The 19515-nt window shown below is 38.3% G+C and overlaps 1 protein-coding gene across 2 annotated transcripts in view; it reads right to left on the reverse strand.

The window, feature by feature from the left end:
* The window catches only part of FUZ (fuzzy planar cell polarity protein), an 876363-nt gene that overhangs the window by 784626 nt on the left and 72222 nt on the right, over positions 1 to 19515 (reverse strand). For both annotated transcript variants that reach the window (XM_044059630.1, XM_044059629.1), the window contains exon 3: positions 10981 to 11065. In XM_044059630.1, the coding sequence (XP_043915565.1) occupies positions 10981 to 11065 (85 nt within the window). The remainder of the gene's footprint in view (positions 1 to 10980; positions 11066 to 19515) is intronic.

The raw sequence follows: 19515 nt of genomic DNA on the forward strand, positions 1-19515 counted from the left end.
AATCAAAATACAATATATGCAAAGACTAAAGCACTAGAAACAATCGAAAAATTCAAATTAATCATTTATGCAACAAACAATACACAGAAGTACTGTAAAAAAGAAGTTTGATACAAAATAAATAAAAACTTCATTTCTGTACCCTCCTGTTTTTGAGCATCGGCTTAATAGATGCTCTTTCCTTTAAACTTGAGCCCCTATCGGCTCTAAGGAGAATAATCCAATGTGCCTCTATACTTTCAGTGTAATTCCTGATGTTGCCTTCTCTGATCTGTGGGTAAATGACCTCTAAGACCGTAAAGCTAAATTTATGTGTTTCCCCAGCTGTAATTACATGTTTAGATAAAGCATTGTGTTCTGACTTAATCCTGATGTTATATATGTATATGTTCTCTTATTCTATTCTTAAGGGATCTGAGATAGGGGGATGAGGCGACAGAGCCCGGTGAGTCGAGGTCGCCAGAAACGGAAGTATTCAGGAGACAGAGTCACAGGCCAGACTATCAAGAAAATGTGGGGGAATGTTATGAATCATTAGTCTGGACTATATCTCAGTATCAACTTGCTCATGAAGAACATAGGGTACTGAACAAGGGATTGAGCTTTATACCTATATGTGAGAGTAAGGTAACTGACACTGTTTTACATTTAAAGGATTTTTTGTCACAATATTATGCTGCGTATGCAATTTGGTAGCAGTATTGGACAAGTACATCCATTTAGGAAATTAAGTACTTGTGTACCAATTAATAACCCACTGGTTGATGCTTATATGAAGTTGACAGAAGATGAGCTATTTAAATATTATGACAACAGATCTCCAAATAGGAGGTGATGCTTAAGGAATAACCTGAGCTATGGTGAAAGACAGACTTTGAGGAGCTTACAGCTTAATGCAAATATCTCAATAAGGCCAGCAGATAAAGGAGGTCTCATAGTTATTATGGACTCTATACAGTATGTTAGATCAGTGGAAAGGATGTTAAGTGACCAGAAATACTATAAGCTAATTACCCTTGAAGAAGTGCATGAAATTATGTCTTCGGTTTTGGAGACATTATTGGATGACTTGAGAAGTGGCTTGATAACAGGTGATGTGTTTGGAAATCTTAGAGTTGATTACCCACTTATTCCTCTGATACAGGTTTTACCAAAAGTCCATAAACAACCAATAGATCCACCTATGAGGCCCATTGTGGAAGGTGGAGGATGGGTAACGGAACCATTGTCCCTTTATGTGGAGAAGCAATTACGTCCTGTAATAGATAAGAATACCATTGTTTTGAAGGACTCTAAACAATTTCTTATAGAGCTTTATGAATGCATTAGCAATGTAGATATCTCCAAGGGAGTGACATTTGTCACCATGGATGTCCAATCATTGTTCACCAATATTCCCAATGATTTGGGTGTTCAATATCTCCATGAGTATTTAACTGTGCATAGTACATATGGGACTGTACAAACAGACTTTATATGTCATTTGTTGGAAATGGTCCTTGAAAAGAATGTTTTTACCTTCAATGGGAAAATGTATATTCAGAATGATGGTGTGGCTATGGGCACTTCATGTGCCAATCGCTACGCCAGCATGTTTTTAGCCCATTGGGAAAACACTGTACTATTCATGATGGATCCTTATCAACAACATGTGATTTATCGGCGTTTTGTCGATGATTTGTTTTTTCTTTGGAGAGGTAACCAGCAAGAACTAGTTAAATTTCATGAGATGGTGAATGGATTGACTAAATGTTTAAAATTCACTATGGAGTCTTCGAAGGAGAAAATAGTGTATTTAGATCTTTATACTGAGAACTTGGAGAATGGAGTAATTAACACTGGGGTCTTTCGGAAATCTTGCCATAGAAATTGTTTATTTAATAGATCGAATATGCATCCCAATTTTAGTTTTAAGAATCTGATTAAAGGACAAGGAATGAGGGCCTCCAGGTTGAACCCTACATTTGAAGGGTTCAAGAGAGAGTTAAATGGACTTTTTGATAGACTTATTAATAGAGGTTATTGATTAAATGAGATACGAAATAATTTGTCCATTGTTAGTGACATTAGAGACACCATTGCTACTCCTTACTTTGGACCAAGTAGGAATGTGATATTACCACAGAAACAATCCATGGAACAAATTAGGGTTCCCCTGTTCTTTACACAGGATAATAAGGAGCGTTTTGAGATTTTTAGTAAGCACTGGTCTGTTCTGAAGGTTGATCCAGCATTGGGAGTGATAGTAGGTGATAGATCTAGATTCCTTTTTAGGAATAGAAAAAAATTTGAGAAGGCTCTTGTGTTATGGTAATATTGCGGAGATTAATTTGAATGACAATAATTTCACACGACCCTGTGAGAAGTGCAATTTTTGTGCATTTATAAACACCTCAAACAAGTTCACTCACCCGGATTTGGGTAGGGAATTTACTTTTAAGGTTGATGCCACCTGTGCCATCTCCAATGTAGTGTTTTTAGCTGAGTGTGACCTCTGCCACTCTTTTTATGTGGGCAAGACGAACAGACCCATTAAGAATAGAATAAGAGAACATATATATATATATATATATATATATATATATATATATATATATATATATATATATATATAAAACATCAGGATCAAGTCAGAACACAATGACCCCCCCCCCCCCCCATTGTATAAGGAAGTAGCAGTCCACAAAAAAAAAAAATCATAAAAACTGATAGGCCAAAAAACAACCATACAGACAATAGAGTGGACTATTAAAGATAAGAAAGAAATTATGTACTGATACTATTAAGCACAAAGCCCAGGATTTCCAGACAAAAGATACAAGAAAACATTAAGAGAAATTAGAGGAAAGAAAATTACTTGCACAAGAAAAACTGTCAGAAGCTTCAAACACAAATTTCTGTTCTTTAATACAACAGATCTGTGAAAAACACTATATAGCTCAAGAAACCTTGTGCAGTTTGAAAAAAGCAACTTAGGAAGTGCGAAAATTTGAAGAACAAAATTTACAGATATTTGAAGGGTATAATAAAGAAATATGGACATGGGAAAGAAAGATCTGATATGGTGCAATATTTATGTAAAGGAGAAAGCCAAATTTATCAACAGATAAAAGGCGGCCCCAAAGATATTTGAAGAGAAATATAGGCAAAGGCATCCAGATATAGAAAATTTCACAATTAAAAAAATAACATCACAAATAGGGAATGTAGAACAGCAGATTAGTTAAGCAGAAGTTAAAAAAACAGAAGCTTAAATTGAATATTTGCCAAGTCAAGAATTCAGTGTAGAAAGTCTAACACAGGTCATATCACAGCATGATGGAACACCTAGTCCTCAAAGTAAAGAGGAACAAAAGGAGCGGGAGACATCTGAAGAAGAAATACGGACATGGCAAAGAAAAAGATTTAATACAGTGCAATATTTATGCAAAGGAGAAAGCAAAACTAATCAATGCAAAAACAGCACCACCAAAGGTATTTGAAGAGAAATACAGGCAAAGACTTCCGGATATGGAAAATTTTACAATACAAAAAATAAGAAAACTAGAGAGGAAAAATAGAAGACAGGATTAGTAATGGAGAATTTAAAGAAATAGAAACTGAGGTTATGGATTATCTGCAAGGTGAAGGATTTGGTGTAGAAAATTTTTTAACTCTGATAACACAACAGGATCGAGCAATGGACACACAAATTAAGGGAAAACCAGTGGAGCAGAAGGCATCTAAGCATTTGACATATGAAGATATTTTGGAGCCTCCCAAAGGAAACCAGTGCAAAGGTTCAGTTGGAGCTATATAGCAAGGGAAAGAACAGGAAACTGTGGAAATTCTGACACAGTCAATGCTGTGGAGTGATAGGCTAGTGAGTTCCCATATGAAAGAGCAATGGATGACATGGGGTGAAAATGAAGATAATGTGGCACAGGAAGAAACTCTGGCACTTCCTATAAAATGCCTGCAGGAAATTGCGAACAAAGAATGTGCCCTCAGTTTAGACGATTTAAGAGAAAAGTTACTTGCTTTAATAGAAATGTATAGACATATTAAGATCAAAGAAAGAAATAGACTGCAGAAGGTCAATAAAACTCAAAATGTTAGAAATTTGACAAAACAAAAACAAATGAACACAGTAATTAGGACTCTCCATAGAGATTCATGCGATGTAACAGAAGTAAAGAGGATACATTACTGTGCAGCCAAATTAATAACAGATGAAGTCCTACCACAAGAACATAGGATAGTAAGGGAAAGGAAGGGGTGAAATCAAATGCCATCATGCAAGTATCGAATAGAGAGAACTATAAAACAATTAAGACAAGAAGTATCACTGTTTAAGAGAGTACAGAAGAGGTAATAGATCAACAAAAATACTCTGAAAGATAGACGTAATAAAAGCAATGTGCAGTACTATAACGGATCAGAATTTATCATGCACTATCTCAAATAATAAACTAAAAATAGCAGCACGGGCAGAAAAAAAAATTAGAAGATACACAGATAAATACAAAGGAAAAGTACAAAATAAGCAATGTATGATGACACAAAAATGCTTTATAGGAGAATTGGGAAATGAGGTAAAAGGAACTGATAGAGCAAAAAAAAAAGAATAAATAGATACATTTTGTATTAGTATTTATGAAGATTCTGTGGAACATAAAGATGCTAAATGGATAGAAGTAAAAAAAAAAAGAATAAAAAGTTCAAATGTACAGGATATAAAATGGGATGATGTAACAGCCAGAAAGACTGAAACAAAGTTAAGAAAAGCCTCTAATTGGAAAACCCCAAGCCTAGATGCAGTACCTAACTTCTGGCTAAAAGTATTAACATCTTTGCACAAACATTTAGCCATGAGTAACTATTTATATATGCACCCCGAACAGACACCAGCCTGGCTAACAGGAAAAACAATGCTCCTACTTAAGAGTTAACCTGCAAGCTACCCTAAAAATTATAAACCAATAACTTGCCTTCCAATGATGTATAAACTATACACTGGAATCGATGTAGACAGAATTTATAGTCATTTAGAAGAAAAATCAATTATGGCAATAGAACAAAAGGGTAAGAAAAGAAAGTCATATGGAACAAAGGATCATTTGTTGTTAAACAAAGTCATAGTGGAGAACTGTAAAAAGGGGAAGAATCCGAGTATGGCATGCAAAGACTACAAAAAAGCATTTGACAGTATCTCACATTTGTGGATAAAAGAGTGTTTAAAAATATATACGATACACCCTACAATGATAAATGACATCACAGAGACCATGAAACAGTGGCAAGCCACTTTGCAGTTAAAGCCATGATAAAGGACAACTTATTATTCCAGGGATAAAAATCCAAAGGGAGATTCTCCAGGGTGACTCTCTGCACCACTGCTCTTTTGGCTTGCCCTTAGCCCATTAAACTGTCTGCTTAACAGATTAGGTCATGACTATAATTTGGCTTCCAGAAATCAACAAAGTGCAAAGATTTCTCATCTTCTCTTGGGCATGATTTAAAACTGTATAGCTCATCATATGAGGAACTGAAAGCACAAATGCAAGTAGTGAAAACTTTTTCAGATGATTTAAGAATGTCATTTGGTCTTGATAAATGTGCAAAAGCAACCTTTAAAGCAAGAAAGCTGCAGCACCAAGAAAACAGTTTGAGACAAGAATGTGATATAAAAAAACTTGAGCAAGAGGAACCGTATAAATATTTGGGAACTGATGAAGGATCAACAATAAAAACATGAACAAATGTGAATACAGCTCAATAAGGAAATTTTTAGAAGACTTGAATTAAGCCTGAAAAAAAAGCTTTGATATCTAGGAACAAAGTTCAAACTATAATTCAATTTGTTCTTACTGTCTTAACTTATAGTTTTGGAGTGACTGACTGACTCCAAAAGGTGTTGGATTGATTAGTTAGGAAAACAAGAAGAATCCTTCATGCTCATGAAATGATTTTATAAAAGTCAGTGCATACCAATATTATAGATTTATTCCCCATTCCAAAGGAGGTACAGGCCTCCTTGAAATTTATTACATGTATAGATCTGCAATTGTGGGACTACATACATATCTGCTGACCTCACAAGACCCAAACATAGTGAAAGTTTTGAAACATAAGGAGAATAAATCTAAGAGGACTTCCCTTCGTAGTCTAGCAGAAACGTATTGGCGTCAAGCGGGAATGACAATAAAACCAGAAGTAGATAAAAATCAGGCAGCACCTGAATGTGCCAAAAAACAAAAGAAATAGTATAAGGTGAAGTACCAGATGAGAAGGCAAGACATGTGGAAAATGCATAAATATAGTTGCAAGTATAGAAAACTTCTGTAAGAGCCTCATGTCAGGAATGAATGCAGGAATGGTTAAGGAGAAGCAAATTCAAACCAAGAGATTAAAGGTTAATACTGGTGGCCCAAAACAGTGGACTATGTACACATTGGTTTACAAAGTCAACTGAACATGTGGGAGAAACAGACAAATGTAGGTCGTGTTGGATTATGCAAACATTATAACACTGAAGTAGCTGAAAAACACTGGAAACATGAGCCACAAGGCATCCTAGAAAATGGTGAAGTCTACATCACTTGGGATTGCCCATTACCAACAGTTCAGAAAGAAAGAAAACCAAACATAGTGGTCCATAAAAAAGAAGAGAAAAGTAGCACTGATTATAGAAATTGTCTTGCATAGAGAGAGAGACACAAAGTCAAAAAAATATCAGGATTTGCAGGCAGAAATGACAGCAATGTGGAAGAAACTTACCCAGACAGTTCCACTGGGCACATTGCAGGTGCTGCAAAGAACACTTCTGGCTGACATCAAAGACTGAAACAATGCTAATTTCGTGAACTTTAATCATACTTTGTTTGACATAGGAGCGGCATCTATTCCCATCATGGTATTAGAAACCCAAATGATTTGAAGAAATTAAAGAGGGAAAACTAACTTACACAAAAACACAGTGATAAAATTGTACTTAAGATATGTTCCAAGAAAGACAGGACAGAATGGGACAACATGGGAAGGAGTGTGTGTGTGTGTGTGTGTGTGTGTGTGTGTGTGTGTGTGTGTGTGTGTGTGTGTGTGTGTGTGTGTGTGTCTTCCAACTCTTAGCTGCAACACAGGAAATGCATATAATGATAAACTTGAATCATTTCAGGAAATAAAAGCATTACATGGGATATCTTTCTCTCTTCCCCCTCCCCCACTCTCAGTGGCTTACCTACAAAAAATTTGGGACACTTTCACCAAAAAAAGCATTTAATGAGAATACGGAAAAGCAGACAAAACTGATGCAGTATCAAAAACTGAAAAGTAATCTCATATTTACAGAAATATGCTCCATAACATCTAAAAAGTTTTACAAAGAATTAGAGTGAGACAGACAAGGGAGGTAGATATAAGCGGAGATCACCAATGGATTCATCTCTGGGACAGCTATAACTCACTACTAAAATAGACACAAATATAGGACCATCAGATGGGAGTTACACATTTTTGGCACCTCACCCCCAGTTGTTGTTGTGTCTTTCGGCTTTTCCCGGTTAGGGGTCGCCACAGCGGAACTACGGTCCGCTAATGATTGGCAGTCGATTTTTACATGCTGGCTAGCCGGGCCTAATGCACAACCTTCAACGAAGGAACGCCCATCCACGCATGTCGCCACACAGAAGACGCTCTAACTGAGAATCGAACGGGCAACGTCTAACTGTGAGGCGACAACGCTACCGCAGCACCACCACTGCAGTTGGCACCTCACCCCCAGTAAATAATATAAAAGAATAAAGATTAGAGAACAATAAGTGCAGAAAAAGTGAGGCAGCCCAAGCAGGAACTTAAATATACATTCTGAGAACATGTGAGGGCACAGCAAAATTATTTCACCTCAAAGACATCCTAGTACACTATATGATAAGTGGTCGTGAGAATTCTTTGGCCTGCCTTTAATATAGGGAGACCTACAATGGCCTAAATGTGAAAAGCAGATTGGGATGGAGCTTGCTCATGCCATTAAGGGGGCATAACAAAAGAGTATGGAAAATACCGGCCCACAAAAAGTTGACAAATCTGAGCAATAAATTCTCCAAACTTAAGACATATACAGAAAATGTTCAGCTTTATGCCATCTACTTGATACTTTAATACCAGGATTTAGGTGATTTAGATATCTCTTAAAGAAGTTTAAAACCTCGTGTACTCTTGAATTTTACTGTATCCTGTTATGTTTTATGTAAATGTTAAAATTCTGTACAAAAATACTTTTATTTAAAAGACAAATCATAATGGCAAAGAATAAAGATTATTTACAGCTGGTCAGAAGTGAGAAAAGCAAGTTTAAAAAGTCCCAATATCAAAACAAAGAATATCATTTTTCCAACTCACATAAGTTAGGAACAAATCAGTAACATTCACAGATCGTACCTGTAGTCCTTCTGCCATTTCAGTACCAATTCTTATGAAAAGAATAATGAACGGCAACTGACGAGTGCAACTTCAGCTTCCTGCTCCACGCCTGCTAAATGCTGAGCACAACACTGAAAGGATGCCTAGCACGTTCTTGCTAGTACAGCTCAGCCGTATTACAGTGCTTGCTCCAGTATCTATTTGTTTCACTACTACATGTAGGTGACACTGTTTAAATGCAATAGTCAACTACGCCACTGCTTTGTAAATGCTCTCCTTTTATACTTTTATATCTTTCCATCCTTAACCTCCACTGTATACAGTTTCCTATCCAGATGGACTTTCCTGGTCAGCAAGGTCAGCAAGCTCCATTAATTATATCTCCCTCACCAAGTCCTAATTTAACAGAAAATATGTTGTTAGTGAAAAGTATTGCTTGTGTCATACTAATTTTTGTTAAGGTATGTATGTCCTCCCAAGGTACTGTCACTCTGACCCAAAGAAAACAGCTAATATCCCATCAGACAAATACAGTGCAAATTTTACTGCATCCACAGTTATAGATAGTCCACAGACTCCACAGTACAAGCCACCATCTTTCATTACTCTGGAACAAGTCCTCTCAGCCCTCTCAAAAGCTAAGAGTACCTCACACATGTACCCTAATAATATATACCAGTATGCCATATTACCAGTGCCAAACATGGCCTATTTGAATCAAATCATGACCTCCTTTTTAATCCAAGCCTCTCCACTGGTTATACTCCTGAAGCCTGGAAAACAGCTACTGAAATGCAATTACACTAAAGAAAAAAAGCCACAGACTCTAGTGACTACAGAACAATTAGTTTCACTAGCCTCATATGTTAAAGTTATGGAGCATATTATCTGAATCCTCCTTAATCTGGATGTTGAAAATCTATTAACCCTGGACCCTCATCAATTCCACTCTGTCAAAGGATGGTCTTGCCTCTTTAACCTCAATAATTTCTTTGAAAAAGTCATCATAGAAGTGGATAGCAGGTGCACCGTACATAATGGATACGGACCTGGCCAAGGCCTTTGAGACTATTCCCCAAGCAGGCCTTATTAACAGACTTCTAAATCTGAATATAAATCCTTATGTTAGCTAACAGGCTGTCTGACAGAATCCATGCGGTTAAAACTGCAGGTCTCACTTCTGAAAGCAAAAATGTTAACAGTGGCATTCCAATGGGCTCTGTTATGTGCCCTCTCTTACATGGCGTCTATTTCTCAGACCTTCAAGCCATCTTTCCTGGCCTGTGGCTATTTAGGTTTGTAGATGACTATAAATTGGGTGTTGTTGAATCTTCCACTGACTGAAACTGCTCCAACATAGATTCAACCCTGGTAACAATGGTACAAGGACAATGGTATCAAATTAAATGTGAAAAATGTAGTACAGTTCATTTTGGTACCTAAAACATTTTCACACCCGATACAGGTTACACACCCTCCAAACAGACACTGTAGTAAGGGCTTTAGGTTCTCTTGTTGATTATTTTTTTACCACAATGTTTCCACAGTAGTTCAGAAAGCTTCTTTCTGGATCATCTAATTTCCAAAGCCATTTCCTCTAAACTCAGAGAAGTCTTATTCCCCTTTACTCTCATCAGACCCATTATTCAATACAATGTACCTTTTGGCATGTACTTGTATAAACATATCACTCAACTTGAAAGGCCAAAAGATTCATAACCAAAAGATACGTGGCCTCAACAATCATAGTTATTAGGTCAGACTGGCAGCCCTCTCCATTACAGACTCTTCCATTCAGATCTAAAATCCAACCTTCTAATCCTTTTGCTGAAAGAATGGCTCCTCAAACACCCAGTTAAAGGCACTAAACTTCATCAACAGATAAGACACTTTGGTGCAATAGATTTCATATCTCAGTATCTCCACATATTCCCCACCCTCTCAAACACACTTCAGCTGCATGTCAAGCAGAGTACCGCCCTTGCCACATTCAATGTAAACGTAGACAACTGGATGGGTAGCCTCAACCCCCACCCCCCCCATCTATCTCATATTGCCCTCCTTGGGGAGAACTTTTTAATACAAGTTATTAACTAAGCTTGTAATAGTTTGCAAACTGATTGCTTGTTACTTCCTTATGAACCTATAAATACCAGTACAATACCCTAAAGTAACCACCTATCTTGTAGGAACAGTATTCTTGAAAAGAATCAAATATTCATTGTATGCAAAAAAATGTAAAATGTAATAAACCTTGTGTATTGTGCTTTAATAAAACTCATGGACATATATGATTCAAATACAAAACACAGTGAAATCAATTACTGTCCCATTTCAAGGTAGAAAAAAAGAAACAAAAACAGATGTGTAAAATAATCAGGAGACTGTCTAACAAACGTCTGCTACGCAGCATCTAAACTTTCTCACATGTTTGCACATTACATGACAAAAGATAACTTATTGGGCATTCTAAGATGGTTGCACATCCACCAGAAATTTGCCATAAAAATCAGGAGTTAAACATCACAAATTCTTTTGGTAGCTTTACTCAAGATAGCAAAGCAGAAATTCATTACTTACCATAGCACTGAAGACATTTTCCAACAGCTTGTTTAGGTAAACATCAGTTGCACTTTCATACAGAGATAACACTATCAGAGTGACGCTGGAAAAAATGTAATTTCAAGTTAATGAACAATTAAAAATTCATACACTTAATTCAATTATACTGTACACAGAAACACACTACTTAACAGTCTACATCTAGGTTTTTCATGCAACATACTGGCTTTACACTATTTCCTTAAAGATTTGTGACCAGCTGATAGACTCATTCTGAAGAACCACTTTTCAATCCACTATGCAAAGAAATAGGCTTCCCCATATGTTTGATGCATGAAATCTCAGAAATCACTTGCTCTCCCCCATTAAGAGTGAACTGACTACCCAATTCTTCTCTCCTCCTCCCCTGTGTTGTCTGTCTGTGGAGTTGGACCTTGTATTATGTATACAACTTCAGTGGCTACAGGGGACTTACTTTCTAAATGAGGAGTGAAAAAGGGCTTGCCCACTTGCATAAAATAAATCAATGCATTAACAAATCTCCCTAATCAATAAAGACATTATTACTATTCACAACCATTTAACACATGTATTTAATTTCCATAACCATAGCAATTCTGTAAATTCATTCACCTCCCATAAACATCCTCTAGGTTTTTCTACTTTATCAATACACTGACGTCTATCACTTTGTGTGTTCTAGTGTTAAGATCCACAGTAGCTCAGTAGGATCACCAAGTATCCAGATGCCAAAGCTTATTTATTTCTTTTAATTTTATTTTTAAAATCTGGTTAAAGGCAAATCTGCTGTAATTATTCTCTCGAAAAATGAGGAGATCGTAGTCAGTAATATCTGCAATCTTTATTTCAGCTTCAAGTTTGCTTGAAATATATTAAATAAATAAATAAATAAATAAATAAATATCACACAGAGTGACAAATGTCAGTTTTTAACCGGGTTACCAATAACAGAGCAAGGAGAACTTCAGTAGGCAATTTCCTATTAAAGAAAAAAATGTTTGCATTTCCTACACTAATTTTAATCGGGTCTACTTCACGTTGTCTTAAGTTGATGGCACGACAATATCGAAAGTGAAGAACATCGTGCAAGTAAACGGAAATCTCCATAAGGGGAGATTTCCGTTTACCTCAATGTAGTGCGGTCTCTGAGTTGGTATATTTAAGTAGAGGGGCTTGCCCCCCTGCCTATGCCATTTAGTTTTTTATTTTTTAAATTTTTTTTTTTTTTTTACGTTATCGATCATTAAAGTTCGACCTTTATTGATTCGATTAAGTAAACTTTCGATAACGTGATATAGATGCATTTTATCAATACAAAAAACAAGTCTCCTAAAGTTACTGCATTCTTCAAATTTTCTTCCTTATATCATATGGATTTTCACGGACATGTTCTCTCATTGTCCCCTATATTACCCCATTACAAAATAAGGAGCAATTCTCACAGCAAGCAACTTAAATAACTCCCTTTGAAAAACATTTAAAATGTTTATTTATTGCAACCTTTGTATTCGTTATAGTAAACGCATTATCTTTGATAAAACTACAATAGGAACATGCCTGACATTTAAACATACCTAATCTATTATTGTAAGGTCTCTTTTCCAGAATATTCTTTAAATTTGGCTCTCTTTTGAAAATTATTTTAGGTCAAATATCAAATTTCTCTTGTAAAACTGGATCCATATTTAAAACATACCAATTATTCCTTATAATATTAAGATCTTCCACAGCATCTATGCTATAAATGGAACTGAAACTCCTAGAATATAGACTTATGTCACATTTAAATCACGAGCTGCTCTTCATTTATAACTGACTGACCGAAAAATATAAATAAAAATCCCTTCTGCCATTTTTGCATAACTTCAGTATAACTCTATAACAAACATACTTGAAAACCCATTACCTGTGTTTTCCCCCAAAAGACATATTTTATGTTTGGTTTCATAATTAAGCGGAGCATATCGGCAGCTGAATAAAAGGTGAAATATTTCCACTGTTCAAACCAAAGGAAAGCATTACTAATGTGAGTCATGATTAGTATAGTAACTTCCCATGCTCAAAGTATGATCCAATCAGATTTCTTGTAAAGAAATCAAAAGTAATCTAACACCCAGGTACAGGAACTGGTGAAATGAAGCACTGTCGGTGGGTTAATGATCCACAGATGAGTCAATGAAACCTCTGGCATTCCAAAAACTCTCCAATGGCAGGGGTGCCCGTACAACTTCTCATACACTGAATTTTCTGTGAAGACACATTTCAGTGACTGGTTGTGAACACTATTTTGTCTGCTGTCAAATCTAAAGCATACAGCAGAGGATAAACCCATTATTAGCTAACTGTTGATGATCAGCATATAAATTAACAAAAGCCTGCATCTACTGTCCAGTTTAGCTTGTACCTTTATTATGTTCTACAGTGACTTTCTTGGATTTAGGCCATATGAATGAGCCAGACTACATCAAACAGGCATTCAAATGAAAACAAAATACATTTGACAAACATACTGATAATTTTTTTATGTAGTCAAGCCAGAAGGATGAAACCTTTATGGCAACTCAGAAGACCTGGCATAAATTAGCAACCTCAATATTAGAGCTCATGGATAAGCAGGATGGAATGAGTGGTGGCCACTGGCTTACTCATCTTCGGATGAAGACTGCAGCTCAATGATATAGGTACCCAGCAGAGGTTAAGCATCCTAGCTAAAACAGTACAAGAGAAAGAACATTTGTGAGTGTGAAGATTGGGGGAAGATGGGCGAAGGCTGCCAGCCTAGTCAAATAGAATTTGATGCATAGTCTATCATTTGTAAATATAAAATGTAAAATACAGCCTTGTTTTTTAAATGAAAGAAAACACAGTAAAAATGTGAACTTCAAGATTGTAGCAACATTGCCATCTGATGTACGGAAAACTAAGCCAAGCATTTCACATCTGTTCTTTTGAAGTTAAAATTATGTCTTGTATACTCTTTTGATATAAATAGTGGTGCCTAAGTGGCTGGCTAAACACATTCTTTCTATTGTCTTAACTTAAGGAATAATTGCTAGAGTGTACATGTGAAATGTCTTTTATTGTTGTAGTTTCCTGAGCAGGTGTTAGCTTGCTAAATAACGTGGCCTTTTGGCCTGGGAACTCCAGACTAAGTGTCAAAATGATGTAATGTGTATACTGGGAAAACCTAAGTGCCAAAATGATGTAATCTGGGAGGGCCCTAACAGAGCTGTTTGTTAGCGAGTTTAAAAACTATTGTTCAGAGAGAGACTGTGAGCATTTTGATCTTGATATCCAACTTATCAGCACTCTGCTTGTTGTCTTATGTAAGTAGTGTCTTAGAAGTATGTTTTCTTGTTGTAATAGCTAGGAACTTAGAAGAAAGTTAGACTTGTGTTTGTCTGTTATATCAGAACTTTCCTACTGTACTGTTTTAAGTTTGTGTGTGATCTCTAAACTCTTAGATATCACTGTGGTGTAGTAGTATTGTCTTGTGTTTTTAATTATTTATTATTAAATATTTTAAAACCTTTTACCTGTGGTTGGTTTGTGTAAAGTAAGCTCTAGAGTACACTGCATGCTTATAAGTGATCCTGTAATAAGCCCTCCCAGTAAGCCTTAGACTGATTAGTCACATTACCAATTGGAAAATAATATTACACAGTAATAATTGGACACCCTTTTAAGGGCCTTTGGGTAGCTGATAGGTATTAGCTGGTGGTGGCAGAAATTACTACCGTATAGTCTGGGTAAAGGGGCACAGCTGGAGAATCTGGATCAGCCTTTCCCAGGAGTGTCTGTGAAGTTGTATAAATACTTATCTCAAAGTGTGTGTGGTATGTCAGCTACCTGGGCAGGGACACAAAGCACTGGTCGGACAGAGAGGGTACTGGAGGTTAGCTTGCCAGCTAGGGTGAGATCTGTTCCCTATAGCTGTGCCAGTGGGGAGTCTTATTGGGGACCTGGGAAGCAAGGGAGCAACCAGCCCCAGACTGACTGTGATCCCTGTGTGCACTTAAGGGAAATTGTACTTTACTGTGTGTATTTATCCCTTCCTCTTATATGAGACACCCTCCCTGGGATTAGTGGCGAGGATTGAGGCTCCTTGATTGCTAGGCCAGGGCACGGTCATCACAGTGAGCACCAAGCAGCAGGTACTGTAGACAGGGTTGAGCATTTCAATATCAGGGATGCCATATGAGCAAAAAAGACTAAGAGACATAGCTACAGCTGTCTGAATGACAGGTCCTTCTTGTGAGATATGTACAATGGAGAGCTTGATTCTAAGCATGCAAGGAGGAGAAAAACAAGTTAATGGAGAAAAAAGTCTTGTGAGGAACATGCCTCATATACCGAGAATATAAGGGGAGGTGTGCCTCTCCTCATATAGCGGGAATATAAGGGGATGTGTGCCTCCAATACCTTCCTAATTAATTAATTAGTCAACCCTGATACAGTTCCAGCTTGGTGTAAAGACAAATACCTGTTTGCAGCTACTGCATCTCAATCAAATCTTTGATCAGTTGTTCAATATTCAGTTCAGCCAAACATCTTCACTGAAATCAACAACTCGTGAATATTTTATCTGCAAAGAATAATCCATGGATTACTCTACTCTGTTCACAAACATTTGGAATGCCAGAGGATTCCAATTTTAAAGAGAGTACTCCACAGCAAATGACAAATGGCATGACTTCCAAAATGTGAGACTCAACGGGGGAAGCCTTCAGCATAAAAGACAAAGCAGGACAAATTTTGATAACCATTTCTAAATTGCCCCTACTGACCGCTGGACTACTAGCCACCTTCCCCATACCGGCCTCACATATTTACTGGTGAACTACCATACCAGCTGATAGCTCCTTCCTTTCAACAGGCAGATCATGGCTGTAGGCAGTCTGAGTGCAGGGTCCAAGAAAGTCATCATTTACCGGAGAAGATTTTCTTACTTTCCAAACAATATCACTGAGCGAAGCAGTTTCATGGCATTCAGGGATGACGGCCTAACAATGACCCAGCTAACTAAAGTTTAATTAGGGTTTCACCATTTGTCAGAGCTATTAGATTTTTGCGAAAGAATGACAAGGCGCACTCTAGTAGGGATTGACCGAAGCATGAGAACAAAGCAGTCTGCAGGTTTGAACTCTAAAGGAGACCAAAGACAAGAGCATAGGCAAGGATGAGCTGCAAGTGAGTTGAGGGTGGTCCTGTCCAAGGGTCTTAAGTGGAGCAACTCCTCATAAGCATATCGCATGGCAGTACCATGCCCTCAAAATGAAAATGTCCACATGCTTGGGGATAGGGCTAGTAAAGATGTTAAGACAAGTCTTAGTAGACAGCAGTGACAGCTCTCTGATCTACTCCACCTCTATGCAAACTAGTGTTGACCTGGAAGGGAGTCTGACAATCCACAACCTGATGGTCTATACAAACCAGAATACATGGAACAGACAGAATACAGACTTTGGGGAGAAAGATATTCTACGACAACCAATAACAAATCCTAAAAGTAAAAAATAATGCCCAAGAGGGTAAGCACATGCAATAGAAGCCTGACAATGATATGCATGCACATATGCAGTGACCTAAACATTGATGTACAAGCACACCCTTCATGAATCTTAGTGATGCTCATGCCCATGAATAAGAAGTTATGTACCTAACATAACGTTCCATGTTAGTTGTCCTTCATCTCGCCTTCCTTCTTGCTGGATGGGTTCTGAGCCAATCCTTAGCTCCAACTCAGCCACTTACTATAGCTCGAGAGCTCTTTACTGGCTCGAGGCTACCTCTTATCCCAGAATGCCCAGCATCAGCTATCCAGACCTCGTTTGAGATGGCTCACACTAGACATAATTATAGAAGATAATCCATAAATAAACCTGGATATACAGTTAATTGTCATGGTTTGCTTGGTAAGCAACTAATAACAAAACACATTAGCCAGTGAAACCATTGAGAAACTCCTCTCAATCCTCGAGGAAGAGGGAAGGAGGGAGGGACACAAGAAGGAAGGCGAGATGAAGGACAACTAACATGGAACGTTATGGTAGGTACATAACTTTGTTATGTTAAGTTGTCCAATCTCGCCTTCATTCTTGCTGGATGGGACAGCGTCCCTAGAACCTCAATCCTAGGTGGCTCATTGGAACAGACTTTTCAGAACTGTGGAACAAAAGGAAGCCCTGCCCTGGGAAACCACATCTACTTTGTAATGAGAAATGAATGTATGAGGATCTGCTCAAGTAGCTGCTGCACAAATTGAATCTATGGGCAATCTAGATTGAAAAGCTGCTGAAGTAGCTACTGACCTGGTTGAATGACCTTTGGGTTTTGTTGGAAGATCTTTTTGTCGCAAATGGTAGGCATGGGCTATGGTGTCTGATAACCATTTTGACAATGTTACCTTAGAAACTGGAAGGCCCTGTTTGTTGTTAGCAAATGAAAGGAACAACTGATCTGATTTTCTCATCTCTTTAGTTCTATGGAGATAGAAACATAGTTGTCTATGCACATCAAATTGGTGTAATCTGTATTCTGCCTTGTTGGAATGATTAGGGAAAAAGACAGGAAGTTCAATGTATTGATTCAAATTGTGTTCTGAACAAACTTTAGGTAGAAAAGATGGGTTGGTTCTCAGAGAAACTCTGTCTTTGTGAAAAACTAGGTATGGAGGGCGAACACATAGTGCATGAAGTACTGAAACACGTCTGGCAGAAGTAATAGCAACTAAGAAGAGAGTTTTCCAAGAGAGAAATTTCAAGGAACATGACGCTGCTGGTTCAAAGGGTGGCAGCATCAAGGAGGCCAGAACCAAACTGAGATCCCAAGGTGGAAGGGGCTCTTTCACTGGGGGTCTAAGTAGAGATGTACCTCTCATGAAGGCCTTACAGAGTTTGTGAGACATTATGCTGGAGTTAGAAACTCCGACATGAAAATTTGAAATGGCAGTTAGTTGTACACTGATGGTAGCAGCCGCTGCACCAGAATGAAACAGTTCTGCTAAGAAATCCAGAATCTCGTGTACAGGAGCTGTAAAAGGATCTAAATTCCTGGATTCTGCCCAGTAAGAGAAACTTTTCCATTTGCTAGCATAGACTTTCCTTGTATTTGTCTTATGGGAGGAAACAATAATATCACGCACTGCTGGTGAAATATTGGGGAGCCTGGCTAGAATTGGAAGTGGAGTAACCAAGTTGTAAGCTTGAGAGATTGGAGGGATTGGTGTAGCCTGCCTGATTGATGAATCAAGAGGTCCGGTACTGGGTCCAGAAGGTGGGGGTGAAGAACGGAAACCAAATTTGTTGAGGCCAATAGGGGGCAATGAGGATTATTTTGCAACCCAATGATTTTGCTTTCTGAATGACATTTGGAATTAGGTGAAAAGGGGGAAATGCATAAAGGAGTCCCGGAGGCCAATCGCAGACTACAGTGTCCTTGGGTGTCTGACCTGGAGGAGGAATACGGGAGAAGTAGCTGCTGCATTTGTTGTTGAGGGGATGGGCAAACAGATCGCAGCAAGGCTGGCCCCATTTGCGGAAAATAAGATCCACAATTTCCCCGTTTCAGAGACCACTCGTGAGGCATGAGGATAGCCCTGCTGAGCCTGTCTGCTATTATGTTGGATGTCCCAGGGATATGCGTTGCTGTCAGAAAACGTCGGGAGGAAATTGCCACAGTCTGAGGGCCTCTCGGCACAAGGGGTAAGACCTGGTTCCGCCCTGTTTGTTGATGTACCAAACCACTGACATATTGTCCGTCTGTATTGCAATAGTCCCAGCAGAGAGACAGTCTTGAAGCGCTTGCAATGCTAGGAGCGCCACTCTTCATCTCCAGGACGTTGATGTGCAAGTGGTACTCATGAGGTTGCCAAGTGCCTTGGACTGTCTTCTCTAGATAATGCCCCCCCACCCTATCAGGGAAGCATCCGTGGTCACTGTGGTGACTGGATGGGGTTCCATGAAAGGTCTGCCCTGAGTAACTAGTGGGGACACCATCCACCAGGAAAGGTGTCTTTTGCAAGATTCCATAATTAGCATCATGTGAGACATGGGTAATTCCTGGAAGGACCATTGTGTGAAAAGAAGTCACTGAAGGATTCTCATGTTAAAGCGTGCTAAGGGAACTAAAAGAATGGCTGCTGCCATGGACCCTAGAGCTTGAAGAACATATCTGACTTGAATTCTTTTCCTCCTCAGGAGAAGTGACATATGTTTCTGAATAATGGAAACTCTTTCCTGAGGCAATTTTACAATCATTTTTCTTGTGTTTATCTCTGCTCCTATGTATGTAACAGATTGACAGGGCAACAAGGCAGACTTTTCGAAGTTTATTGTGATGCCTAGTTGAGCACAGGATGTGATGGTGTAATCTCGTGCCTCTATAAGTTGTTGCCTGGTGGTAGCAGTGAGGAGCCAGTCATCCAGATAAGGAAACACCTGGAATCCCTGACGTCTCAGGTGAGCCGTGACTACTGTCATGCATTTGGTGAACACCCTGGGGGCTGTGGTGAGACCAAAGGGCAGAGCTCTG

The sequence above is a fragment of the Protopterus annectens genome, chromosome 17.part0 (genome assembly GCF_019279795.1).
Source record: "Protopterus annectens isolate FY-2018-M chromosome 17.part0, PAN1.0, whole genome shotgun sequence".
NCBI classification, from domain to species: Eukaryota; Metazoa; Chordata; order Ceratodontiformes; family Protopteridae; genus Protopterus; species Protopterus annectens.